This window comes from Haliotis cracherodii, unplaced genomic scaffold (genome assembly GCF_022045235.1).
Source record: "Haliotis cracherodii isolate W230 unplaced genomic scaffold, xgHalCrac1.p SCAF_10, whole genome shotgun sequence".
Taxonomy (NCBI): Eukaryota; Metazoa; Mollusca; class Gastropoda; order Lepetellida; family Haliotidae; genus Haliotis; species Haliotis cracherodii.
In genome coordinates, this window is record NW_027266265.1 from 59,364,633 (window position 1) to 59,392,494 (window position 27,862).

Genomic DNA, 27,862 nt, shown 5'->3' on the forward strand with positions numbered 1-27,862 from the left:
ACGATATGGCTGAAAAAATGCTGATGTGGCGTTAAATTTTAACTCACTCGCTCACTCACCTCTTACGGCATGAGCGGGTGTCGAAGACTTAACATCTACAAATTGTTTGCATGCTTATACATAGATCTGTTCAATGTCATTGGTATTTATTTAAGCCCCAAATTGCAGCTCCATATAACAATATTGGTGCTACTTGATATCAAATATCTTGAAAAATACTTTATACTCAAATGGATTTACATTCCTGCGTAATTCTAAAATACCAAAGAATACTTTTTTGGCCTGAAGTGCAGCGTTGCATACATGGTTAGACCAATTTAAAGTCTTTGAGAACGATACACCCAAAGATTTATTAGAAGAAACACATTCTGATGTAACATCTCCATAATACCATTTTTCATTTTAGACACTATTCCTCCCTTATTGAACACCACTACTTTAGTTTTATCAAAGTTAACAGTTAATGAATATCTATGGCAAACGTCTTTAAGACCATCAAAGCGCTTCAGTAGGCCAAATGCAGTATCAGCAATTAAAGTTACATCGTCCGCAAGGAACAATGAAAAAGAAGTTCTGTATGAAACTGGATTCCTGGGTCACATTTGGATTCAATTTCTAGAGCCGAGTCATTTATGAACGCATTAAACAGAAAGGGGCTTAATAAACAGCCTTGACGGACTCCAATATTACACGGGTTGGAAAGTTGGTTTCCATATTTAACACAAGAGATAACATAATTATGGATAGACTGTATATTTTTATACATCTTTGGCGAGACTCCGTGTACGTTGAATTCGCGCCACAATTTCGATCTATCAATAGTAGCCATGGAAAAATCCACACAAAATATATATATTAAAATATGGTTAATCAGCTGGTGCAGATAAACTTATTCATGAAATGTTTAAATATGTTTAAATAGGATATACTGTGTCCATTCTATGTCCATATTTAATGCAATGCTTGATACTGCATTCTTTCGGGGCGGTCGGGTAGCCTAGTGGTTAAAGCGTTAGTTTCCAGACATGGGTACAATGTGTGAAGCCCATTTCTGGTTTCCCCCGCCGTGATATTCCTGGAATATTGCTAAAAGCGGCGTAAAATCATACTCACTCACTCACTCACTCACTTTCCTACTTTGTGGACCCATGGGGTTATTGTTCCCCTTCACAAAAAAGATGAACTGCAGAGGTATAACAATACTTAGTACTTTGAGTAAAGTGTATACTAACATTTTAAATAAGAGGTTACAGTTTTGGGGTGAATCATGTGATAAAGTTTGGTAAAAAGAGAAATCTCCTTATCATGTTCCAGAGGTGTTCAGTGGGGGAATTGTCTGGGATCATTGCTGGCCATGGCATTCTATAACTGTTGGTCTGCTGGAGGTGAGCATAGATGATTCGTGCACGGTGAGCACGGGCGTTATCTTCCTGAAAGACAAAACGTCCACCCACACGCCTTGCCTCGATATACAGTCCAGTGACCCTTCCTTGCACAATATGGAGTGGGATTCGCTCAGTCATAGTGATGCCACCCCACACCATTACCGATCCACCGCTAAATCCGTCATGAAGTCACAAGCTGACATTGGCTGGATGTTTATTTCGACATCGCCAGACACGACTACGCATGTCAAGGAAGTGCAAGATTTGTATGGAGAGACACAACACGTGACCGCCCGGCTTATAGATGTGCTGCAGGCAGACCCGTATATATAGGAGAGAAGCATGAGTTTGTATACAGTCTTTGTCTAGTGTGCTTCTGTTTAATCAAGTGTGCATGTGTATGTAGTGTTTGTGTCGTGGGTATGTTTATGTAGTGTTTGTGTTTCATCACGTGGGTATGTTTATGTAGTGTTTGTGTTTCACCACGTGGGTATGTTTATGTAGTGTTTGTGTTTCACCACGTGGGTATGTTTATGTAGTGTTAGTGTTTCACCACGTGGGTATGTGTATAGTGTGTTTGTGTTTCACCACGTGGGTATGTGTATAGTGTGTTTGTGTTTCATCACGTGGGTATGTGTAAAGTGTGTTTGTGTTGCACCACGTGGGTATTTGCATAGTGTGTTTGTGTTTCACCACGTGGGTATCTGTATAGTGTGTTTGTGTTTCATCACGTCGGTATGTGTATAGTGTGTTTGTGTTTCATCACGTGTGTATGTGTATATCGTTTTTGTGTTTTATCACGTGTGTATGTGTATGTTGTGTTTGTGTTTTATCACGCGTGTATGTGTATGTTGTGTTTGTGTTTCATCAGGTGCGTATGTGTATGTTGAGTTTGTGTTTCATCACGTGTGTATGTGTATGTTGAGTTTGTGTTTTATCACGTGTGTATGTGTATGTTGTGTTTGTGTTTTATCACGTGTGTATGTGTATGTTGTGTTTGTGTTTCATCAGGTGCGTATGTGTATATTGTGTTTGTGTTTTATCACGTGTGTATGTGTACGTTGAGTTTGTGTTTCATCAGGTGCGTATGTGTATATTGTGTTTGTGTTTTATCACGTGTGTATGTGTATATTGTGTTTGTGATTGTGAGTGGCCTATCACAATATAACGGATACAAGCACACACACACACACACACACACACACACACACACACACACACACACACACACACACACACACACACACACACACACACACACACATGCTCACAGATGATGCAATATTCTTGAACGCGACTTTAAAACCAGTTTACTTCACCTCTAAGTAGTTCATATGTTGACACAACATTTGATTTTTATATTTGTTTGTGGAAGAAGCGTTTCATGATTAGACTCATCACGTGTGAAAGGTGCGCTCCACCTTGTGTACACCTGGGAGAGAACAGGTGCCACCTCCAGATAACCCAGCCTTGGCCCCGGCAGGAGTGCCACACTACCTCAACACAGTTTCACCACGTGGGTATGTGTATAGTGTGTTTGTGTTTCATCACGTGGGTATGTGTAAAGTGTGTTTGTGTTGCACCACGTGGGTATTTGCATAGTGTGTTTGTGTTTCACCACGTGGGTATTTGCATAGTGTGTTTGTGTTTCACCACGTGGGTATCTGTATAGTGTGTTTGTGTTTCATCACGTCGGTATGTGTATAGTGTGTTTGTGTTTCATCACGTGTGTATGTGTATATCGTTTTTGTGTTTTATCACGTGTGTATGTGTATGTTGTGTTTGTGTTTTATCACGCGTGTATGTGTATGTTGTGTTTGTGTTTCATCAGGTGCGTATGTGTATGTTGAGTTTGTGTTTCATCACGTGTGTATGTGTATGTTGAGTTTGTGTTTTATCACGTGTGTATGTGTATGTTGTGTTTGTGTTTTATCACGTGTGTATGTGTATGTTGTGTTTGTGTTTCATCAGGTGCGTATGTGTATATTGTGTTTGTGTTTTATCACGTGTGTATGTGTACGTTGAGTTTGTGTTTCATCAGGTGCGTATGTGTATATTGTGTTTGTGTTTTATCACGTGTGTATGTGTATATTGTGTTTGTGATTGTGAGTGGCCTATCACAATATAACGGATACAAGCACACACACACACACACACACACACACACACACACACACACACACACACACACACACACACACACATGCTCACAGATGATGCAATATTCTTGAACGCGACTTTAAAACCAGTTTACTTCACCTCTAAGTAGTTCATATGTTGACACAACATTTGATTTTTATATTTGTTTGTGGAAGAAGCGTTTCATGATTAGACTCATCACGTGTGAAAGGTGCGCTCCACCTTGTGTACACCTGGGAGAGAACAGGTGCCACCTCCAGATAACCCAGCCTTGGCCCCGGCAGGAGTGCCACACTACCTCAACACAGTTTCACCACGTGGGTATGTGTATAGTGTGTTTGTGTTTCATCACGTGGGTATGTGTAAAGTGTGTTTGTGTTGCACCACGTGGGTATTTGCATAGTGTGTTTGTGTTTCACCACGTGGGTATCTGTATAGTGTGTTTGTGTTTCATCACGTCGGTATGTGTATAGTGTGTTTGTGTTTCATCACGTGTGTATGTGTATATCGTTTTTGTGTTTTATCACGTGTGTATGTGTATGTTGTGTTTGTGTTTTATCACGTGTGTATGTGTATGTTGTGTTTGTGTTTCATCAGGTGCGTATGTGTATGTTGAGTTTGTGTTTCATCACGTGTGTATGTGTATGTTGAGTTTGTGTTTTATCACGTGTGTATGTGTATGTTGTGTTTGTGTTTTATCACGTGTGTATGTGTATGTTGTGTTTGTGTTTCATCAGGTGCGTATGTGTATATTGTGTTTGTGTTTTATCACGTGTGTATGTGTACGTTGAGTTTGTGTTTCATCACGTGCGTATGTGTATATTGTGTTTGTGTTTTATCACGTGCGTATGTGTATGTTGTGTTTGTGTTTCATCACGTGGGTATGTTTATATTGAGTTTGTGTTTCATCAGGTGCGTATGTGTATATTGTGTTTGTGTTTTATCACGTGTGTATGTGTATATTGTGTTTGTGTTTCATCGAATGTGTATGTGTATATCGTTTTTGTGTTTCATCACGTCAGGATGTATATATTCTGTTTGTGTTTCTGGCTTTCAGAATCGGTGATGTGATGACGTTTGTGATTGTGAGTGGCCTATCACAATATAACGGATACAAGCACACACACACACACACACACACACACACACACACACACACACACACACACACACACACACACACACACACACACACACACACACACACACACACACACACACACACACACACACATGCTCACAGATGATGCAATATTCTTGAACGCGACTTTAAAACCAGTTTACTTCACCTCTAAGTAGTTCATATGTTGACACAACATTTGATTTTTATATTTGTTTGTGGAAGAAGCGTTTCATGATTAGACTCATCACGTGTGAAAGGTGCGCTCCACCTTGTGTACACCTGGGAGAGAACAGGTGCCACCTCCAGATAACCCAGCCTTGGCCCCGGCAGGAGTGCCACACTACCTCAACACAGCCATGGCAGAAACCGTTTTATGGACGCTCCGTCGTCTTACACTGATTGTTCTCTGGGTCCACGTGACATATCAATCTCACTTCCAGCGCACTGTTGTGTTCATCCGCGCCAATACAGATCTCGGGGAGAATGTATTCATACGAGGAGGTAAACCACCAAGAAGGTTGTGTTCATCCGCGCCTGCCCCGTGTGGTGTCATTAGGCGGTTACAGAGCCAGGGTTGCTATTTCCAAGATAACATAAATACTGAGACCCAGAAGTGCAATTGTTCTAATCGAGCTATGCCACACACATGGAACCGCGTATATAGATCCCATAGTGAGTATTGTAGGGGCAGTTCCAACCGACATATATAGTAGCTCTGCTGTACTGTTTAGGAACATTATACAATGCCACATAGATATGTAAATGTTTCCCAAACCGCCCTGACATTATGGTTCCCGTCTACTGTCTCCTCTCTAATGTTCGTTTTATTTTCTGGACTAAAATCCCTGCGATGAACAGTCACACAACATAGAAACATATGCAGAGGTAGTCGTTATGCACGTATATGTTTTGCCATTGTCAAGACAATTCGGGTGGGCATGACGTCACATTCATGTCTAACACAGCAGGGAGAGGCAACTGCTCGGCTGACTCTTGTCCCATCCCCATCACACACCGGGTGGTGCCTACACACGCGCATGCAGGAGCATACTACACGTGGTCGCTAGGAGACCGACACCTGGACTGGAATGGGATGGAGACAAGCCAGCACTCCTTCCACGGCAACAAGCCCCATGGAACACCCATGATATGGACCACGAATAAGTAATGGGATTTTTTGAGTTCGTAGTTTCGATCCGATGATCGTCTGTACAGTCGAGACGTCACTGAAACACTGTGATATCATCCTACATCACACTGGCATACCGTGACGTCACTGAAACACTGTGATATCATCCTACATCACACTAGCATACCGTGATGTCACTGAAACACTGTGATATCATCCTACATCACACTGGCATACCGTGACGTCACTGAAACACTGTGATATCATCCTACATCTCCTGATATACCGTGACGTCACTGAAACACTGTGATATCATCCTACATCACACTGGCATACCGTGACGTCACTTAAATACTGAAATATATTCCCACATCAAGCTGATATACCGTGACGTCACTTAAATACTGAAATATATTCCCACATCAAGCTGATATACCGTGACGTCACTTAAATGCTGAAATATTTTCCCACATCAAGCTGATATACCGTGACGTCACTTAAATACTGAGATATATTCCAACATCAAGCTGACATACCGTGACGTCACTGAAATACTGTGATATCTTCCTACATCAAGCTGATATACCGTGACGTCACTGAAATACTGAGATATATTCCCAAATCAAGCTGATATATCGTTACGTCACTTAAATAATGTGATATCTTACTACATCAGGCAAAAATATCGAGACGTCACTGAAATATTGTGATATCTTCCTGCATCAATTTGACACCACGTGACGTTACTGACATATGGAGTTTGTAAATCTGTGAGACGGTGAGTGTGTAAATCTGTGAGACGGTGAGTGTGTAAATCTGTGAGACGGTGAGTGTGTAAATCTGTAAGACGGTGTGTGTGTAAATCTGTGAGACGGTGAGTGTGTAAATCTGTGAGACGGTGAGTGTGTAAATCTGTGAGACGGTGAGTGTGTAAATCTGTGAGACGGTGAGTGTGTAAATCTGTGAGACGGTGAGTGTGTAAATCTGTGAGACGGTGAGTGTGTAAATCTGTGAGACGGTGAGTTTGTAAATCTGTGAGTCGATGAGTGTGTAAATCTATGAGACAGTGAGTGTGTCAGCGAGTGAGTGAGTCAGTTGTCGCAGTATGCAAGATGGAGAGTGTGTCAGCGAGTGATTGAGTCAGGTGTCGCAGTATGCAAGATGGAGAGTACGTCAGCGACTGAGTGAGTCAGTTGTCGCAGTATGCAGGATGGAGAGTATGTCAGCGAGTGAGTGAGTCAGTTGTCGCAGTATGCAAGATGGAGAGTGTGTCAGCGAGTGAGTGAGTCAGTTGTCGCAGTATGCAAGATGGAGAGTATGTCAGCGAGTGAGTGAGTCAGGTGTCGCAGTATGCAAGATGGAGAGTATGTCAGCGAGTGAGTGAGTCAGTTGTCGCAGTATGCAAGATGGAGAGTGTGTCAGCGAGTGAGTGAGTCAGTTGTCGCAGTATGCAAGATGGAGAGTATGTCAGCGACTGAGTGAGTCAGTTGTCGCAGTATGCAGGATGGAGAGTATGTCAGCGAGTAAGTGAGTCAGCTGTCGCAGTATGCAAGATGGAGAGTGTGTCAGCGAGTGAGTGAGTCAGTTGTCGCAGTATGCAAGATGGAGAGTATGTCAGCGAGTGAGTGAGTCAGGTGTCGCAGTATGCAAGATGGAGAGTATGTCAGCGAGTGAGTGAGTCAGGTGTCGCAGTATGCAAGATGGAGAGTATGTCAGCGAGTGAGTGAGTCAGTTGTCGCAGTATGCAAGATGGAGAGTGTGTCAGCGAGTGAGTGAGTCAGGTGTCGCAGTATGCAAGATGGAGGCTATGTTTCAGACATGTCCAGGGCGGGCCCACGGTTCGTGATGACGGCTACGGGTACACGCCAACTAACAGGCTCGGTAGCAACTTCTGGATGGTGGATATCGACATGGACTGTTCGCAAACATACAAAGGCTGGTTTGAGTTTAAGGTGAGAAAGCTTGAAATTCATTCATTTTGTAATTTGATAAGAATGAATAGGTATTAGAAGAAAACAATATGTCCACCGGAAGATAGAGGCTATAACGCGAGTGCGCTTATGGGTGGTAAATATTCTGTATTAGGAATACATAGTGTTTATTCCTAATACAGAATATTACCATCCCCAAACACAAAAAGAGTGAAAACCTCTTTATCATATAATGTCATTCTTCAATTCTGTGCTAAAAAATCACTTCCCCTCTCTCACAAACATTACCTTCACATTGCACGTTTTCCTGGAGTGTGCGTATTAATATATATTACTTCAGAGGGTGAGTGTTGTGTTAGTCACTGAAACCTGTTTCTTATACAGTGGTGTAAGTACATGTATGCAAAACAACAATTGCCTACACAACTTGTTTTTACTTGCCTTGCCTTGCAATCCATTTGTCTGACCGATAGAGTAACTGTCCTTTATCAAAGGGAGGCTACTCTAACCCTAGTCTATGAGACGCCACGGCCACGCTCAGAAGTTGTTGACAGTCGACATGTCCTGTCATAACGTTACGAAGTGTAGTCAGATGTACACACAGTGACAAATCGAAACAAAGTCACAATTCGAACATATTAAGCCAAATCCAACTGTTTTAATGTGTGGAAAAGTTTCCAAGCCACAGAGGTCTACAAGCACAGATATGGAAACTGATCCCGCTTGGCTAGTGCACTCGCAAAATTGTTTCGCAATTTATATCTCCAAAGCTGTCAAAACCTGTAAAATGCCTTAGCTACGTCATAGTTGGACCCTGATTTTCAGTATATTATACTATTCTTTTGTTAATGAAAGCAATTATCCCAGTAGTTTATCTAGATTCCCGACAGTTAATTTCTGACTCGATCGCCAAATGACAAACCATGTTTGTTTATGGGCCCTGAAAGTAGTGCCTATTTGACCTTTGATATTTGCATTTCTATCCGCATATGACCCCAACGGATATTGTTTTAATCCGTTGGCTTTATCATGCCGAGAAACCTACCCATTATATGATAAATAGAGAATACTACACTCATTCTCGTTAGATACCATTTTTACGAAACGAGTGGACTTTCTATGGTATCTGACCGAGCGAAAGCGAGGTCAGATACCATAGAAAGTTCACGAGTTTCGTAAAAATGGTATCTAACGAGAATGAGTGTGGTATTTTATTTATTACCAACGTTAAATATATATTTAAGTGTAAATACATAACAACTTTCGTTCGTCGACAGACCAAACTGAAACCGGTTGCAAAATCTGGTTGCGCATGAATATTGATATATGACCAAATATGGGCATTGTTGACATGTTTATGCATACGTATTAACAACATGCGCCTGCTGTTCTGTTTGCAAACAAACCAGCACCGACGCTCAAGATCCTTTTGGAAGAAAGTCTTCAACTTATGGTAATTCAAGCGCCATGTTGTTAGTACGCAGGACACCGATAAGAAAATTTGAAATGTCACATTAGCGCCGCGCTTTGAATATCGGACCAACAGTCGGTCACACTGCCGGGGTCCTGTCTGTGCAATCAAAATGGTTTACCTTTACTGAAGACGTGAAAATCAACAAACTCAAGTCTGCTTGCATGTCAGTGACAGCTTCGAATGATCGAAGGGCAAGGTCGCCACCGGAATAAGAAAAGACAACCGCGATTCACTCACAGCGTTTTACGCTAGAGATCAAGGGACGCGCTCGATCGGCAGTCGTACATTGTAAATCGATTTATAGATCTAGCTCGATTATACGTCTGTAGGAGCTCTATGCATAACTTATTTTGAATGCAAACCGAATTTGATGCGTGTGACTATCTTGTTTGGTTTAATTAAGTGTTTGTAAATATCTCTCGTTCTCATGAATTTCTTCAGTTCTGCCTTGTAATCGCAAAATGAATGCCGTCTCGCGATTTTTTATGAATGAAAAAAGTAGTCCCGGTGTGACAGAGGTCACGGTTATCCAATCAAAACGAATAAAACAAGGTCAACCTTGTACGACACACGTATGACGTACGGATTTAGTATCTTACCACCTGTATCTTCACCACGTGGGTAATAAAAAATACTAGTATGCCAATGAATCTAAACAGTGTCATTTGATCTGCATCAAGCTGGATGTCGCAATGACAGTACTGGCGATGCGCTTCCTAGAAATATAGGCATGCAATAACACGTCGGGATTAATTATTCATCAGATGGGCGGATTTCGCTGGATGTACAAAATTAACTTATTTAACATAGAAAATGACAAGTACTAAACTCCGCTACATAGGTGCTTCGTAATTCCCAGGCCTACACGGCGGCTGGCGACCAAGGGTCATGGGAGCCGAATGTAGATCAAACCGAGGCATGCGGAGGTGACGTTGACGGGAGAAGACCATACCAGTCGATAAATCACATGGCGCTGTGCGGAAAGATGAATATCTTTTACTTCATGAACTATGGTTGCACCATCAACAATATCAATGACACGCTACAGTCTGTTAATACAGGTAAACCATTCCCCATTACCAACGGTTAGGCAAGACATGTGTGTAGGTAAGGAAGGTGTGCAAGTAAGGAGGGTATAAAGGTAAGGAGGCGTGAATGTAAGGACGGTGTACAGGTAAGTTATTTGTACAGGTAAGGACGGTGTACAGGTAAGGACGGTGTACAGTTAAGGAGGGTGTACAGGTAAGAAGGTGTACAGGTAAGTTATTTGTACAGGTAAGGACGGTGTACAGGTAAGGAAGGTGTACAGTTAAGGACGGTGTACAGGTAAGTTATTTGTACAGGTAAGGATGGTGTACAGGTAAGGAAGGTGTACAGGTAAGTTATTTGTTCAGGTAAAGACGGTGTACAGTTAAGGAGGGTGTACAGGTAAGAAGGTGTACAGGTAAGTTATTTGTACAGGTAAGGACGGTGTACAGGTAAGGACGGTGTACAGTTAAGGAGGGTGTACAGGTAAGAAGGTGTACAGGTAAGTTATTTGTACAGGTAAGGACGGTGTACAGGTAAGGAAGGTGTACAGTTAAGGACGGTGTACAGGTAAGTTATTTGTACAGGTAAGGAGGGTGTACAGGTAAGGAAGGTGTACAGGTAAGTTATTTGTTCAGGTAAGGAGGGTGTACAGTTAAGGAGGGTGTACAGGTAAGAAGGTGTACAGGTAAGTTATTTGTATAGGTAAGGAGGGTGTACAGGTAAGGAAGGTGTACAGGAAAGGAGGGCGTACAGGTAAGGAAGGTGTACAGGTAAGGAGGGTGTACAGGTAAGGACGGTGTACAGGTAAGAAGGTGTACAGGTAAGTTATTTGTATAGGTAAGGAAGGTGTACAGGTAAGGAAGGTGTACAGGTAAGGAGGGCGTACAGGTAAGAAGGTGTACAGGTAAGTTATTTGTATAGGTAAGGAGGGTGTACAGGTAAGGAAGGTGTACAGGTAAGGAGGGCGTACAGGTAAGGAAGGTGTACAGGTAAGGAGGGTGTACAGGTAAGAAGGTGTACAGGTAAGTTATTTGTTTAGGTAAGGAAGGTGTACAGGTAAGGAAGGTGTACAGGTAAGGAGGGCGTACAGGTAAGAAGGTGTACAGGTAAGTTATTTGTATAGGTAAGGAGGGTGCACAGGTAAGGAAGGTGTACAGGTAAGGAGGGCGTTCAGGTAAGGAAGGTGTACAGGTAAGTTATTTGTTCAGGTAAGGAAGGTGTACAGTTAAGGAGGGTGTACAGGTAAGAAGGTGTACAGGTAAGTTATTTGTATAGGTAAGGAGGGTGTACAGGTAAGGAAGGTGTACAGGTAAGGAGGGCATACAGGTAAGGAAGGTGTACAGGTAAGGAGGGTGTACAGGTAATGAGGGTGTACAGGTAAGAAGGTGTACAGGTAAGTTATTTGTATAGGTAAGGAGGGCGTACAAGTAAGGAAGGTGTACAGGTAAGGAGGGTGTACAGGTAAGAAGGTGTACAGGTAAGTTATTTGTATAGGTAAGGAGGGTGTACAGGTCAGGAAGGTGTACAGGTAAGGAGGGTGTACAGGTAAGGAGGGTGTACAGGTAAGGAGGGTGTTCAGGTAAGGAGGGCGTACAGGTAAGGAAGGTGTACAGGTAAGGAGGGTGTACAGGTAAGGAGGGTGTACAGGTAAGGAAGGTGTACAGGTAAGTTATTTGTACAGGTAAGGAAGGTGTACAGGTAAAGAAGGTGTACAGTTAAGGACGGTGTACAGGTAAGTTATTTGTACAGGTAAGGAGAGTGTACAGGTAAGAAGGTGTACATGTAAGTAAGGTGTACAGCTTAGTACGGTGTACAGTGTAAAGAATCTCACCGCTTTCAAGGAGAATCGTTTTGTTCCAGATAGGTGTGGTCACCGCAACCCCTCTCGCCGTATTGTTGGGGGCCACCCGGCCACCCCTGGGACCTGGCCTTGGATGCTGGAGGTCATGTACCAAGGCAATCACGGATGTGGCGCTGTCCTCATCTCCCCCACGTGGGCAGTGACAGCAGGCCACTGCGTCCGAACGTGAGTAGCATTGTGGGAACGTGTTGTATCACGGTATTTTTTCCTTAAAATAGAATAGAAGAATTGAGAATAAATGATGACATCAGAGTTGCTAGCGTTCCAAGATTTATTCAGGTGCAGTGTGACTTGGTAGTCTTACTTACTTACTTACTTACTTACTTATATTGGAGGTTTTACGCGCGCTTTCCGACTGCAGCGTATTTCGCACACGGGCGCGGCCAGGCCATTTAATGTGTTTCCGAAAAGGGGTAAAAGTTGTTTGGCAATCCAGTAGGGGTGTTTTAGTGGTTGCTTATAAAGAGATTTGGAAGTTTTGAGATTTGGAAAAAATGCCAAGAGGGTTTGGGATGGGCGAGCTAAGGGAGCTGAGTATGGAAGTTTGTTAGTTTGATTATGTGGTTTGGTTTTGGTAGTTTTGGGGGGTTTTAAATGCGATTTATTAGTCCTGTTTTGATTAAGTATACGCCTAAGGCTGTGAATTTTTCTATTTTATTTTGTGGGTTTAGGATTGCTTCTAGAGTAAGAGCCTTATATATATTTAGGGGGGTTTGTAGTGTAGTTCGGTGTGTTAGGTAGTGGGTGCAGTGTATGAGTGCGTGTTCTGGGGTTTCTTGTTGTTTGCAACGTGGACAGGTTCCTGTTGCGTGTTTTTTTTAATAATTTTGAGGTGGTTATTTAGGTTGGTATGTCCTGTTTGGAGTGATTACTCTGTTGATTTTTTTTGACGGATGTAGAATTTTTGGTTTGGTTAGGGTTTTTTGAGAACCTTTTTGATTTGGCTATTTGAGTTTAGATATAGGTTATGTCATTTTTTGGTGATTTTTTGTTTGTTGATACTTTTGATTTCTGATTTTGAGATGGGGTGGTTTAAGCTTATTTCTGGGATTTTAAGGGATAATTTAGCAGCTTTATCGGCGTTTTCGTTGCCGTATATTCCTACGTGGGCGGGGATCCAAATGAATACTATTTATTTGCCTGCCTTAGTTAAGTCGTTTGAGCTTTTTAATATTTGATTTATTAGTTTGGGGCGATTTTTGGTGTTTTTATTTTGGAGGGCCTGTAATCCACTGAGGGAATCTGTAAGAATTAGTATCTTTTGGTGTTTTTTAGATTGTTGGTTATGGAGGGCTGAGGCTATGCCCATTAGGTCTGCTGTAAAGATTGATTGATTGTTTGGGAGTCGAAAAGATTGTGTGGTTTTAGTTGGTTGTGCGATGGGACTCCGAAACCTGTGTGTTTGGAGATCGGATCTGAGGATCCGTCTCTGTAGATGTGACACCAATTTGGCCAATTTTCGTGTATGTATACTAGTGTGGTGGTTTTAGCTATGTTTGGGTCGGTTTGTTTATTTATTGTATTGGCTAGTGTTATGTCTATTTGGGGAGTTTTGAGTTTTGGGGTGAAGATATTTGATTGTTTGCAGTTTTGCTTTAGATTGTTTATTTGGTGTTCATTTAGGTAGTTGATTATTCTTTGGGATATTGGAGTAAGTAGAGGGTGTTTCCTAGGTAGGGCTTTGTTTTGGGGCCGGATGTTTTGGTTTTGGATGAGGGGGTTTGATTGGGACGCGGCCCAGAAGTTTAAAGGGGCACTGATCTAAAGCAATTTTAGGCAGCTTCCTTGTTCGAGGAAAGTATCCGTGAATCCACTTGTCTGTAGCAGTACAAAGAAACTTATTCGATGTCACGTGTCTCTGTAACAATCAACTATTTTAAAAGATATGCATCGTTTCGGGATATTATAACCCGTGTTCGTTTCTCAACTGATCACTTAGATTGATTCAGGTGTTTCACATAGGTGTCCAGTCTCAAGGGTCGGCTGAGAAAGCCCACGTGACAACTATTTTCATAACGTCCACTTTGTTTTAGCAAGCCTTGACATGTAAACACCCACTTTTGACAGACAGACAGACAGACAGACAGACAGACAATTGTTTATTTACGTCTCACTTCTGTACAACATACTACATACATATATACATAGAACATAGATAAAAGTACAGAACCACTCAGTATGAGTTATGAGAGACGAGGTCACATAAAAATAAATACAAGTAGAATTTATAAGTGGTAAAATATATCACGAAGGTAAATCATCATATAAAATATTCTTGCGTTTTTCAAGTAAAAGTTTGCAGGTTTTGGCTGTTAGAAACAACAAATCATCATTGGACATAATAAAAGAGAACTTATCAACATCAGATAAAACTTGAAAAGTAGCACAGAGATTCGCACATGTAGTTAAAAGGCTATCAGTAATGTTTTTATATAAAGGACAATGAAATATAACATGGCTTTCATCCTCCACGCATTCATGACAGTTAAAATACACCCGTTCATTCAATGGTATATTATTGTAGCGACCTGTCTCAACACGGAGCGGGGCAACACCACAGCGGAATAGAGCTATAGCACGGCGGTGAGACCGGGGTAGGGGAAACTGTAAATACCGTTCAACTACAAAACTTTTCTTAAAATGTCGATAAAGTCGGAGTTTGTTCTTTCCTGTTCCATGTCTACTTTCCTCCTGTCTGACTGACTTACTCCATTCCTGTATGAAGTTCTGCTTTATCTTCTCTCCAACCGTACTCGTTAAAAAGTGTATATAAAAAGTGTTTCCAATAGGGATAAAACGGTCTAACTCTAAACTTCGTAGTTTCTTGTGGACACGGAGATTCCAGTTACGTGTGCCTAATGACGCCGCTGCGTCTGCCCACTTGAACACTTTAAATACAAGTCTGTCCGGATTCACGTCGCATGATCGCTTGTAATACCTTGCTACACTTCTCCATAGCCTTACAACCGGTGGCTCCCATCCCATGTCCCCTGATACAGCGCTGTTTGGGGTTGACTTCCTCACTCATAAAATACTTCATGGCCCTGTTATGTACGGTGCTGATAGCTGGAATGTGATGAGCTCCCCATATCGCAGCTCCATAGTCTATTGTTGCCCACACCATGGAGTCATACAGCTTGGTAAATGTTTTGTACTCCATCCCTCCTAGAATCTTGCTCTTTGATATGAGAACAGAGCACGACTTGCAGCACTTGCCACGGCATTCCCCATCCGAGTGTAGTCCAGATGTTCTGTTAGTAACAAACTGAGGTAACAGTAACTCTCCACTATTTCCAAATTATTGCCGCTACACTGGAATAAACTATCCGTTCTTGTCACTGCCTGGCTCCGAAAATGCACAATCTTCGATTTGTTGGGATTAATTGACATCTTGTTTGTCGTACACCACTGCCAAAGCCCGTTAAGAAGTATATTTAAGTCCTGTTCACTCTCAGCCAGAAGAATGATGTCGTCAGCGTAAGCCAGAACACAAATGCATTCATCGTCAACAGATACACCAACTTCTAAGGCATTCAGCGTAGTTATGAGGTCATTGATGTACAAGTTGAATAACAGTGGAGAAAGTAGGCATCCCTGGCGTAGACCATTCTTGACGTTAAACCAAGACGTAAACGACCCGTTTATCCGCATACAAGCCTGAACATTCCGATACAGTGAGACAATAGCATTAAACATATTCCCCTGGATCCCGATGTCACTCAATTTACTAAATAGAATACCTCGATCAATACAGTCGTAAGCTTTCTTGAAGTCCACGAAAGCAGCAAAAGTTTGCTTCCCCATACTCTTACGAGTCTCTATTATGGATGTCACAGTAGAAATGTGCTCTGTAGTTGAACGTCCTCTTCTAAAACCGTTTTGTTCATCACATAAAATATTAGCCCCTTCCACATGTTCTGTCAATCTATTGCTGAAAACTCCACAATACAATTTATAAGATGTGTTGGCAAGCGTTATGCCTCTATATGAGAGTGGATCACGTGGGTCATCTGTTGCTGACTTTGGTATGGGGTTAATGATTCCTTTTGACCATTCAGTTGGAACTTTACCAGTAAGAAAACACAAGTTAAAAGTTCTGTATAAAAACTTAAGACTTTCTTCATTTTTCAAAACGTCCGCAGGTATACCATCATATCCCGGAGCTTTACCTTTCTCTGCTTGCATCATGACATGGTGTATCTCCTGTAGCTTTATTTCTTCATTAAGATGGGGGTTAATGTCAGTGACGTCACTATGGTGCACAACTTCCTCCTCGGTGCTGCTAGAGTTAGTGTTGAGAAGTGTGCAGTACGCTTGTGTCCATGTGTTTAACACAGCCTCTCTGTCTCTTACAACACTTCCATCCTCTGTAACTACTTCCATAGGAATCTGTTTTCTTCTTTCATTCCCAACCCCAACTCTTCCAATCTTTTTCCAAAACTCTCTTGTCCCCGAATCACACATGTCCTCTATCTCTCTAATAGTCTTGTTTCTGTATTCACGTTTAGCACGTTTACCCGCTTTATCAAACACTGAACGTTTCTGCACGTATATGGCTTTCAGACTAACACGTCTTGGACCACGGGATTTACACCAAGTGCGTTCCGCTCTACACATATCGTTCCATAACTCAGTCAGAGTCTCTGTCCACCACGCCTTCTTCGTTTTGTTCCGTTTAGAGTTTACATAGGAAGATAAAACACGCTTCGTCGGAAGAACATTGTACATTTCACTTAAAACAGTTTCTTGAAATAGGTTAAAAGCATTGTCTATGTCACACTGTTCTTGATTAGATGATTCTAGCACTGATATGATACTGTCTATCCGATCACGAACCTCTCCAGGAAATTGTCGGGTATATTGGTAGAATCACACTTGAGTTTAAAACCTGATCCATTATCCTCCTTCGCTACAGGGGTATTATATACATAGGAGTCCAAGTTCATAGTCCATACTAACATAGAGTGGTCAAGTTTACTCAATGCCTCAGCGTCTAACACACCAACTAGCCCCGCTTCCTCAATCAACACACTAGGTCGCACAACACGGAAATCAGTAATGCTCTCTAAACATTCACAGTTACATATACAAAAATCAACAACAGAGTTACCTCTCGGGGTTACAAACGTAAAATCATTCACTCCTTTCCGTCCATTCACAATACACATATTAGCATTACAAAGAAAGTCACAAAACAAACGTCCATGGTTATTCAGTGTGTTATCAATACAGGCAGCAAGTCGACACCTTCCACGTGGTCGCGTAGACCCGCACACCTGCTGTTGAAGTCTCCGCATATATACCTAATATTCTGAGTCTGATATAGGTACACCTGAGACAGTAGGGTATCTAAAAACTCCGGCGCATCAACATGTCGAGTGGAGTTCTCAGGCGGCAAGTAACACACTCAGATAGTTGACTGACATTCTATGATAGCTTTATGATTCAACTGCAACCACAGGATACCTTCGTACGTATTGTCTAAAAACTTGACATCATATAAATCACATACAGTATTTTTAACTAAAAAACCAACCCCTCAAGAACCACATTTGGCACTTCTGTGAAGTAGTACTCTGTTCGGCCCAAACCATGTATAGTTATCGACATGCAATTCAGTGCTACTAATGAGATGGGACTCGGCCACACCAATAATATCCACATCTAGAAAGTTTATAAAAGATTCACGTACAATAAAATTATCACTTAAAACATCAGTTGTCCAGCCGGCCACATTCCAAAACCCGCATACAACCTAGTTGTTACTGTCTGTCACGGAGTAGTAGTAATCGTATTATCGACGCAATCCGAAATCCGAAAATGCTTTCACTGCATGGATACCTGTTTTATTATTAAACTATAACCATCTGGGGTATTTCCAAATGACATCTGATGAGCTCCGCCGTTCTTTTTGTCTGTTTGTTTAGGCTGAAGAAATTTATTAACATGCGCCCTTTGTCGAAATCTTTATAGATCACGGTTAACCAATCAGTGTTCAAATATGCGTAAAACAAATATTGCCTCCAGCCTCCAAGTTTATTTAGCTGTCCTTGCAGACGGTAGCCCAGTCTCTGGTCACGCTCAGTTGCGTTGCGTATCATCCGGGTACTCACGGGAAAAAAAAATAACAAAGGCAACAACCAGTCCGGGGAATGGCGTTGGATCAGTGCCCCTTTAAGGTTAGGTGTTCCCTGCGTAGACTTAGTGCCATTTCTCCTGTTAGGGCATGGAGAGAAGTAAGAGAGGTGCCATATTGGGTTCGTGTGACCAGTCTAAGAGCCTAATATTGCATTGAGTCTAACTTTTGGGTGGGAGATTTGTTTAAGGTGTCGTAGATGGCACAGCCGTAATCAAGTTTAGATCTAATTAGTGAAATATAGAGTGAGAGGAGGGTATCTTTGGAGCCCCCCCCCCCCCCCCCCCCCCCCCCAGTTTGAGCCAATTAGACATTTTAGCGTGTTTAACTCTTTGCTGCATTGGGTTGTTAGGTGTTTTACGTGAGCATCCCATGAGAGATGTTCATCGAAAATTAGACCTAGGAATTTTTTGGAATTTTTTTTTTAATTTGATTGGTTCGTTGTTTAGCTGAAGATCTGTGGTGGCACGTTTCATGTTTTTGTGTTTGAATACTATTCCTGTTGTTTTTTCCGAGTTTAGGGAGAAGCCCCATTTGTCAGTCCATTGCTGTATTTTGTTTAGGGATTTTTGAAGTAGATTTTGGGACATTTTGATGCTTTTAGTGCGGATCCAGAGGGCTCCACCATCCGCGAATTTAGATGGGCTTATCTTAGGGGATAGGCCCTCGAATAGATCATTTATCATTAAATTGAAAAGTATGGGGCTGAGGATGCTGCCCTGAGGAGTGCCATTTTCTAGGGGACATTGGTCCGATAGCGTCAGGTCTATACCCACGGTTATTTTACGATCGTTTTGAAAGTCCTGGATGTAGTTTAATATTTGACCTTTTAGTCCTATTTCTTTTAGTTTTTGTATTAGCCCGTTGTGCCATACCATGTCGAATGCTTTGGAGAAGTCTAAGAAAATGCCTGTTGTATATTGTTTGTTGAGTTGTCCTGTCTTAATGTCCTGCTCTAATCGGGCGGGGTTATCTGAGGTTGTGCGGCCAGGAGTGAAGCCGCTTTGGTCTGGGTGTCTGGGTGTTATGATGTTATTTTGAGTTAGGTAGCTTGGTAGTCAAACTGCACCTACTTATATAGTGGAGGGGCGCATAGCAAACTCTGATTGGTTTAGTTTTGAAAACATTATTTTAATTTATTGTCACCATTACTTCCTTTGTTATTTCATGTGTTGTTCCGGGTTGATACAATATTCTCATAGATTACCTAACTAATGTCTACCTATAGTGGATAAAGGTAATAAAAAAATCAAAGGCTGGCGTTAAGTTGAGCTGGCGGCATTTTAGACTGACCGCCGACTTGTCAAGGGGATTATCGTTATTGGTCAGCTGTCAAACTGGAATGACACGCAACCGGTGACTGTAATGCGAACGGACATCTATTGTCTAAATTATGTCTCGCGGCATGCTTTTATAACCTAAGTGAGTTACTGCCATTTATGTGAGATGTCCGAGATTTGACTGTAAAGATACGTGAGTTAATTTTATAAATTTTGAATATTATTTTTATATTTTTATATAAATTATTAAGCAAGTTTGCGCACTATAACAATTGTATCAGATCGTTAGTATCCGTGTATAAGATCGTTAGTACCCTTGTATCAGATCGTTATTGTCCTTGTATCAGATCGTTGGTGTCCTTGTATAAGATCGTTAGTATCTTTGTATCAGATCGTTTGTGTCCGTGTTTTTTTCAGTGCTCCCGTCTGTTTCAGAGCTAAAACCTATGGAAAGGTTCTCCCGTCTGTTTCAGAGCTAAAACCTATGGAAAGGTTCTCCCGTCTGTTTCAGAGCTAAAACCTATGGACAAGGTTCTCCCGTCTGTTTCAGAGCTAAAACCTATGGACCTTGGGCGACCATAGTACGGACAGGGGAAACAAACCGACACACGATCAGTGGAAGAGAAAAAGATTACTTTGTCAAGCAAATAATCAAGGTAAGTGTTCACCGTACTGGCCCTTGTCTGTTGCTGATCCCACAGAGGGCACAGGTTGTGTTCCTTCATTCACTCAGAACGTTCTATACTTTTTCAGCACCCTTTATTTGACAAAACCAAGCCCAACCATGACATTGCTCTTTTGGAAATCTTGACCCCCGTGTACACAGAAACTGATGACGTCACAGCAGCATGTTTACCGAGCAGATACCTCTTGGATGATTTCGTGGCCAAGGAATGCTGGGCTATCGGATGGGGCAGAACCCATGGTGATTGTATGATAATTGATAATGATGATCATCATGATGACGATTTGCTTCCGTATCAAAACATTTCCATTGACATTGTGATTCAATAAGACGTCAATACTTCAGACGGGGGAGGCAGGGTGGCATGTAATTCAATAAGACGTCAATACTTCAGACTGAGGAGACAGGGTGGCATGAAATTCAATAAGACGTCAATACTTCGGAGGGGGAGGAAAGGGTGGCATGAAATTCAATAAGACGTCAAAACTTCAGACTGGGAAGACAGGATGGCATTTAATTCAATAGGACGTCAATACTTCGGACGGGGAAAACAGGATGGCATTTAATTCAATAAGACGTCAATACTTCAGGCGGGGGAGACAGGGTGGAATGTAATTCAATAAGACGTCAATACTTCAGGCGGGGGAGACCGGATGGCATGAAATTCAATAAGACGTCAATACTTCAGGCGGGGGAGACAGGGTGGCATGAAATTCAATAAGACGTCAATACTTCAGGCGGGGGAGACAGGATGGCATGAAATTCAATAAGACGTCAATACTTCAGGCGGGGGAGACAGGATGGCATGAAATTCAATAAGACGTCAATACTTCAGGCGGAGGAGACCGGATGGCATGAAATTCAATAAGACGTCAATACTTCAGGCGGGGGAGACCGGATGGCATTTAATTCAATAAGACGTCAATACTTCAGGCGGGGGAGACAGGATGGAATGTAATTGAATAAGACGTCAATACTTCAGGCGGGGAAGACAGGATGGCATGTAATTCAATAAGACGTCAATACTTCAGGCGGGGGAGACCGGATGGCATGTAATTGAATAAGACGTCAATACTTCAGGCGGGGGAGACCGGATGGCATGTAATTCAATAAGACGTCAATACTTAAGGCGGGGGAGACCGGATGGCATGTAATTCAATTAGACGTCAATACTTCGGACGGGGAAGACCTGATGGCATGTAATTCAATAAGACGTCAATACTTCAGGCGGGGGAGACAGGATGGCATGTAATTCAATTAGACGTCAATACTTCAGGCGGGGGAGACCGGATGGCATGTAATTGAATAAGACGTCAATACTTAAGGCGGGGGAGACAGGATGGCATGTAATTCAATAAGACGTCAATACTTCAGGCGGGGGAGACCGGATGGCTTGTAATTGAATAAGACGTCAATACTTCAGGCGGGGGAGACAGGGTGGCATGTAATTCAATAAGACGTCAATACTTCAGGCGGGGGAGTCAGGGTGGCTTGTAATTCAATAAGACGTCAATACTTCAGGCGGGGGAGACAGGGTGGCATGTAATTCAATAAGACGTCAATACTTCAGGCGGGGGAGACCGGATGAAGCTACAAGAGGTCAGGGTAGACGTGGCCACAAACACCGCCTGTCATGATTACTATGGAAACAACGTGACGACCCGCGATGTATGTGCCGGACTTGGTTCTAAGTCTGCTTGTGGGGTAAGTCTTGAAGGATTGCTCATAACGTGTTGCGTCTACACCAAACACTCCTTTTCCTCGGGGTGAGAATTGTAGCAGAATTGTTTGGATCGAGATGAACCGCTTAATACGAAGATGAGGGGGGAGGAATACTTTTAAATAATGTTTCTATATTATGTTTGTTGTTTTATAAAGTCTAGCTAACTGAATATCGTCCAGAGACTTCGGGTTAAGATGGCACACAGTCAGTGATTGAGTCTCTCCAACCAGTCGCCCCTCACGTCAAGTAGGCGAATGTTGGTGACAGAGATTCTAACCCGTTTCCACGGGATTAGGAGATGAGGCGTTTATTAGTTGATTTACGTATTCAAAAACCTTCGGTTGGTGGTCGAAATAAAAGAAAAAAACTAAGATTAGATTCTATTGTTGTGTTCATGTTTGTGCATACAGATCGGATGGGGCAAACCTGTTCGCCAGGTTACCTTTTTCACTGAATGTGAAATGAATGGTTCATAGCGTAGTCTCTAGATAACCTCACCCGAGTGTCTTTTGATGTTAAATAAGTCGACTAAAGTTTTAACTCCGAGGCTGGCGATACTTGAATATCAAAAGACACTCGGATGAGAGTGTATGTATTCTCCAGAGTAACTCTTTCAAGTATCAATTTGTAAACAGTAATATCCAGTCTACAGCTGACCTGCTTCCGTGGCATTGAGGTTCGTCATTTGATCAAATATTCGTTATGCTAGGTGAGATTCATCCGTTGATACCATGCCAGCAGTATTGTATGGCTTGCCTGAAGTGCGGAGTAGGAGGCTGATAGCGAGCTAAGGCAAGAGATGAAGTAGCACACTCAGTTCTCCTGCTGCTAATGTACATTTTGATAGGTGAGAATTATCAGTTGATATTATGACCTAAGGGATTAACCGTAGGTTTTATCATTAAACGGGGGGAACGGGTACCCCGTAGTCGGAGGCGCTGCAATTCACTGTGGAGAGTTGGACACGACAGAAATCTATGATTGTGGGTTCGAATCCCGGTTCGCCCCGATTATCGTGATTTACGATTTCAGTGTGTAGGATCTCGTGCCACTTTTATTATTAGTCCGGCTACATCACTTTACCCTGTGGAGAATAGATACCCGGGATGACGAGCCAGCATGTTGGCCACAAGGGCGTCCTCTGCCACTTGATGACAGGAAGCCTTGATCAGAGAAGTTGTTATTGAAGAGCGCATTGTACATCATACACCGGATGACAACTCACTACTTGATTTTCAGGGCGATTCCGGGAGTCCACTCTCCTGTCAGGTCAAAGGTCGATGGTTTGTTGTGGGCGTAGTCTCCTGGGGTGATGACGGTTGCCATGGACGCCCGACTGTGTTCACGCGAATCTCTGCCTATCTCGACTGGATAAAATCAGAAACAGGAATTGATATTTCGCATAATGTCATAATTGGGTAATAAACAGTCACTTCGGTCGTATAATTTCGTATCCCTTTATCCTTATGAAGAGGGAAACAAAATTAGCAACATTATTTTGATAGTTGTTAGTTTGATATTTATTTAGTAACAATTATTTCGCTTATTGTCAGTGTACCATCCATGTCGTGTACGTACCATGGATACAGTTTCAATGTACCTTCCATGTCGTGTACGTACCATGGATACAGTTTCAATGTACCTTCCATGTCGTGTACGTACCATGGATACAGTTTCAATGTACCTTCCGTGTCGTGTACGTACCATGGATACAGTTTCAATGTACCTTCCGTGTCGTGTACGTACCATGGATACAGTTTCAATGTACCCTCCATGTCATGTACGTACCATGGATACAGTTTCAATGTACCTTCCGTGTCGTGTACGTACCATGGATACAGTTTCAATGTACCTTCCATGTCGTGTACGTACCATGGATACAGTTTCAATGTACCTTCCATGTCGTGTACGTACCATGGATACAGTTTCAATGTACCTTCCGTGTCGTGGAAGTACCATGGATACAGTTTCAATGTACCTTCCGTGTCGTGTACGTACCATGGATACAGTTTCAATGTACCTTCCATGTCGTGTACGTACCATGGATACAGTTTCAATGTACCTTCCATGTCGTGTACGTACCATGGATACAGTTTCAATGTACCTTCCATGTCGTGTACGTACCATGGATACAGTTTCAATGTAGCTTCCATGTCGTGTACGTACCATGGATACAGTTTCAATGTACCTTCCGTGTCGTGTACGTACCATGGATACAGTTTCAATGTAGCTTCCATGTCGTGTACGTACCATGGTTACAGTTTCAATGTACCTTCCATGTCGTGTACGTACCGTGGATACAGTTCCCATTTACTTATATCTATAGTCAAGAAAACTGAACGTGAAAACTGAACGAGTGAGCGATATGTTGGCCCCCATCTCGTTTCAGTCTCAACTGCCATGTATGTCCAGATAACTTAGTTTCGTGGAGAACTACATGCTGTGACACTGTACTGGGCTCCTTCCAGAGGGCCCACCTTTAGATATTGTGACTCCGGGGTATGCTTGGGGATGTTATCTCAATAATCTCAACACTCACAGTTAATTAAATAAATTTGCTTATAGAATATTGGATCTTTCACAAATATAGAACCAACAAGTGATTAAAGTTTATATATATATATATTATATATATGATGGACAATAGTTATTACAATAGAATAAATTAAGACTTGGCCAAACTTAAAAGCTATAAACAACAAAAATGCCGTAAAATCAACGTCTGATCGTGATGAAAAAGAAATCTTCAACTGTTCGCAACTGTCACAGTTGATCAGTGACCTCATCAACGAACTCATTCTAAACAAAGTAAAATAAAATAAAGCAAAGCATAAAGCAATAAATGCCAAATTGAACTAAGTCTCTAATGAAAAATTTAAACAAATATTTAGATGATAATAAATTGAGTTGAAGCTACAGAATAATCTAAATGCGAGATACGAAACTAAAAGCCAACTCAGGTTGTGACGTAAAATGGCGGCTTGCTGCAAACCGGAACACAGCAAAGACGATACATTCTACATTAAACTGAACGGTAAATAAAGGTAAGAACTGAGCCATAAGTGAGGTAAATACAAAAGGAAAATGTACTAATCAATCAACTGAATATGTGAATGAACTGTTAAATCATAATGACGAATTCATACACAGAACGAAATCTGAAGAAGGTCATACGAAACAATAAATATTTATGATTACATATTAATGTATTTACATTGAAATATACAATAGTTATGAAACATTTTCACACATAATGATATAATTCAATAGCATATTAAACATGAATGTTATGTTCGTGTAATTAATAACAATAATATGAATTTACAATATTTACAATTTATCGATTTCCATAGGACACTTCAGACAGAATGACGAGAAGGTTTGTAAGGTGTTGTCCTGTAAGCAAAACTTCAGAAAACGACCAACACCTGACCTTGAAGCGGCCAACGCAGGGCGGACCACCCAACTTGGACACAACACGAGATGTTTAGAGATGATGGTTGGTTTGTTGTTTAACGCCGCACTCAGCACTAAACCAGTTATATGATGGCGGTCTGTAAATAGTCGAGTCTGGACCAGAAAATCCAGTGATTGACATCATGAGCATCGATCCACGTAATTGGGATCGATGACATGCATCAACCAAGTCTGCGAGCCTGACCACCCGATCCCGTAAGTCGCTTTTTACGGCAAGTTTGGGTTGCTGAGGACCTATTCTATCTCGGATCTTCACGGGTTTATTTAGAGAAGTGTGATGGGTTCTCTACTATCAACACTCACAACACACACAGACATGGACACAACAGGAGCTGTTAAGAGAGATGTGTGGCGGGTTCTCTGCTGACAACACTCCCAACACACACAGCAATGAACACAACAGGAGCTGTTAAGAGAGATGTGTGGCGGGTTCTCTACTATCAACACTCACAACACACACAGCAATGAACACAACAGGAGCTGTTAAGAGAGATGTGTGGCGGGTTCTCTGCTGACAACACTCATAACACACACAACAGGATGTGACGGCGGTCTACTAACAAGACTCACAACACACAGCAGTGAACACAACAGGAGATGTGTTATGGGCCCTCTACTAACAACACTCACAACACACGCAGACATGGAGACTACAGAGATGTTTAAAGACGTGTGACGTGCACTCTGCTGACAACACTCACAACACACACAGACATGGAGACTACAGAGATGTTTAGAGACGTGTGACGTGCACTCTGCTGACAACACTCACAACACACGCAGACTACAGAGACGTTTAGAGACGTGTGACGTGAACTCTGCTGACAACACTCACAACACACGCAGACATGGAGACTACAGAGATGTTTAGAGACGTGTGACGTGCACTCTGCTGACAAAACTCACAACACACGCAGACATGGAGACTACAGAGATGTTTAGAGACGTGTGACGTGCACTCTGCTGACAAAACTCACAACACACGCAGACATGGAGACTACAGAGATGTTTAGAGACGTGTGACGTGCACTCTGCTGACAACACTCACAACACACACAGACATGGAGACTACAGAGACGTTTAGAGACGTGTGACGTGCACTCTGCTGACAACAATCACAACACACGCAGACATGGAGACTACAGAGATGTTTAGAGAAGTGTGACGTGCACTCTGCTGACAACACTCACAACACACGCAGACATGGAGACTACAGAGATGTTTAGACACGTGTGACGTGCACTCTGCTGACAACACTCACAACACACGCAGACATGGAGACTACAGAGATGTTTAGAGACGTGTGACGTGAACTCTGCTGACAACAATCACAACACACGCAGACATGGAGACTACAGAGATGTTTAGAGACGTGTGACGTGCACTCTGCTGACAACACTCACAACACACACAGACATGGAGACTACAGAGATGTTTAGAGACGTGTGACGTGCACTCTGCTGACAACACTCACAACACACGCAGACATGGAGACTACAGAGATGTTTAGAGACGTGTGACGTGCACTCTGCTGACAACACTCACAACACACGCAGACATGGAGACTACAGAGATGTTTAGAGACGTGTGACGTGCACTCTGCTGACAACACTCACAACACACGCAGACATGGAGACTACAGAGATGTTTAGAGACGTGTGACGTGCACTCTGCTGACAACACTCACAACACACGCAGACATGGAGACTACAGAGATGTTTAGACACGTGTGACGTGCACTCTGCTGACAACACTCACAACACACGCAGACATGGAGACTACAGAGATGTTTAGAGACGTGTGACGTGAACTCTGCTGACAACACTCACACCACACGCAGACATGGAGACTACAGAGATGTTTAGAGACGTGTGACGTGCACTCTGCTGACAACACTCACAACACGCACAGACATGGAGACTACAGAGATGTTTAAAGACGTGTGACGTGCACTCTGCTGACAACACTCACAACACACGCAGACATGGAGACTACAGAGATGTTTAGAGACGTGTGACGTGCACTCTGCTGACAACACTCACAACACGCACAGACATGGAGACTACAGAGATGTTTAGAGACGTGTGACGTGCACTCTGCTGACAACACTCACAACACACACAGACATGGAGACTACAGAGACGTTTAGAGACGTGTGACGTGAACTCTGCTGACAACACTCACAACACACGCAGACATGGAGACTACAGAGATGTTTAGAGACGTGTGACGTGCACTCTGCTGACAACACTCACAACACACGCAGACATGGAGACTACAGAGATGTTTAGAGACGTGTGACGTGCACTCTGCTGACAACACTCACAACACACGCAGACATGGAGACTACAGAGACGTTTAGAGACGTGTGACGTGCACTCTGCCGACAACACTCACAACACACGCAGACATGGAGACTACAGAGATGTTTAGAGACGTGTGACGTGCACTCTGCTGACAACAATCACAACACACGCAGACATGGAGACT

The 27,862-nt window shown here is 42.4% G+C and overlaps 1 protein-coding gene across 5 annotated transcripts; it reads left to right on the plus strand.

Moving 5' to 3' along the window:
- The first annotated feature begins 1,720 nt into the window (after positions 1-1,720).
- On the plus strand, positions 1,721-23,335 carry LOC139454596 (chymotrypsinogen B-like). Of its 5 annotated transcripts, XM_071236410.1 has the most exons (10): positions 3,522-4,609; positions 4,873-5,148; positions 5,613-5,811; positions 7,593-7,728; positions 10,041-10,242; positions 12,071-12,236; positions 19,999-20,143; positions 20,241-20,412; positions 21,743-21,876; positions 23,135-23,335. In XM_071236410.1, the coding sequence occupies exons 2-10, from the start codon at positions 5,004-5,006 to the stop codon at positions 23,315-23,317; spliced, it is 1,482 nt and encodes a 493-aa protein (XP_071092511.1). In that variant the 5' UTR covers positions 3,522-4,609; positions 4,873-5,003; the 3' UTR covers positions 23,318-23,335. The 5 variants fall into 5 exon arrangements, with proteins under 5 accessions (XP_071092514.1, XP_071092511.1, XP_071092516.1 ...); XM_071236413.1 differs by lacking the exons at positions 3,522-4,609; positions 4,873-5,148 and adding an exon at positions 1,721-1,731; XM_071236411.1 differs by lacking the exon at positions 3,522-4,609 and having other exon boundaries at positions 4,639-5,148; positions 20,038-20,143.
- Positions 23,336-27,862: the final 4,527 nt, after the last annotated feature.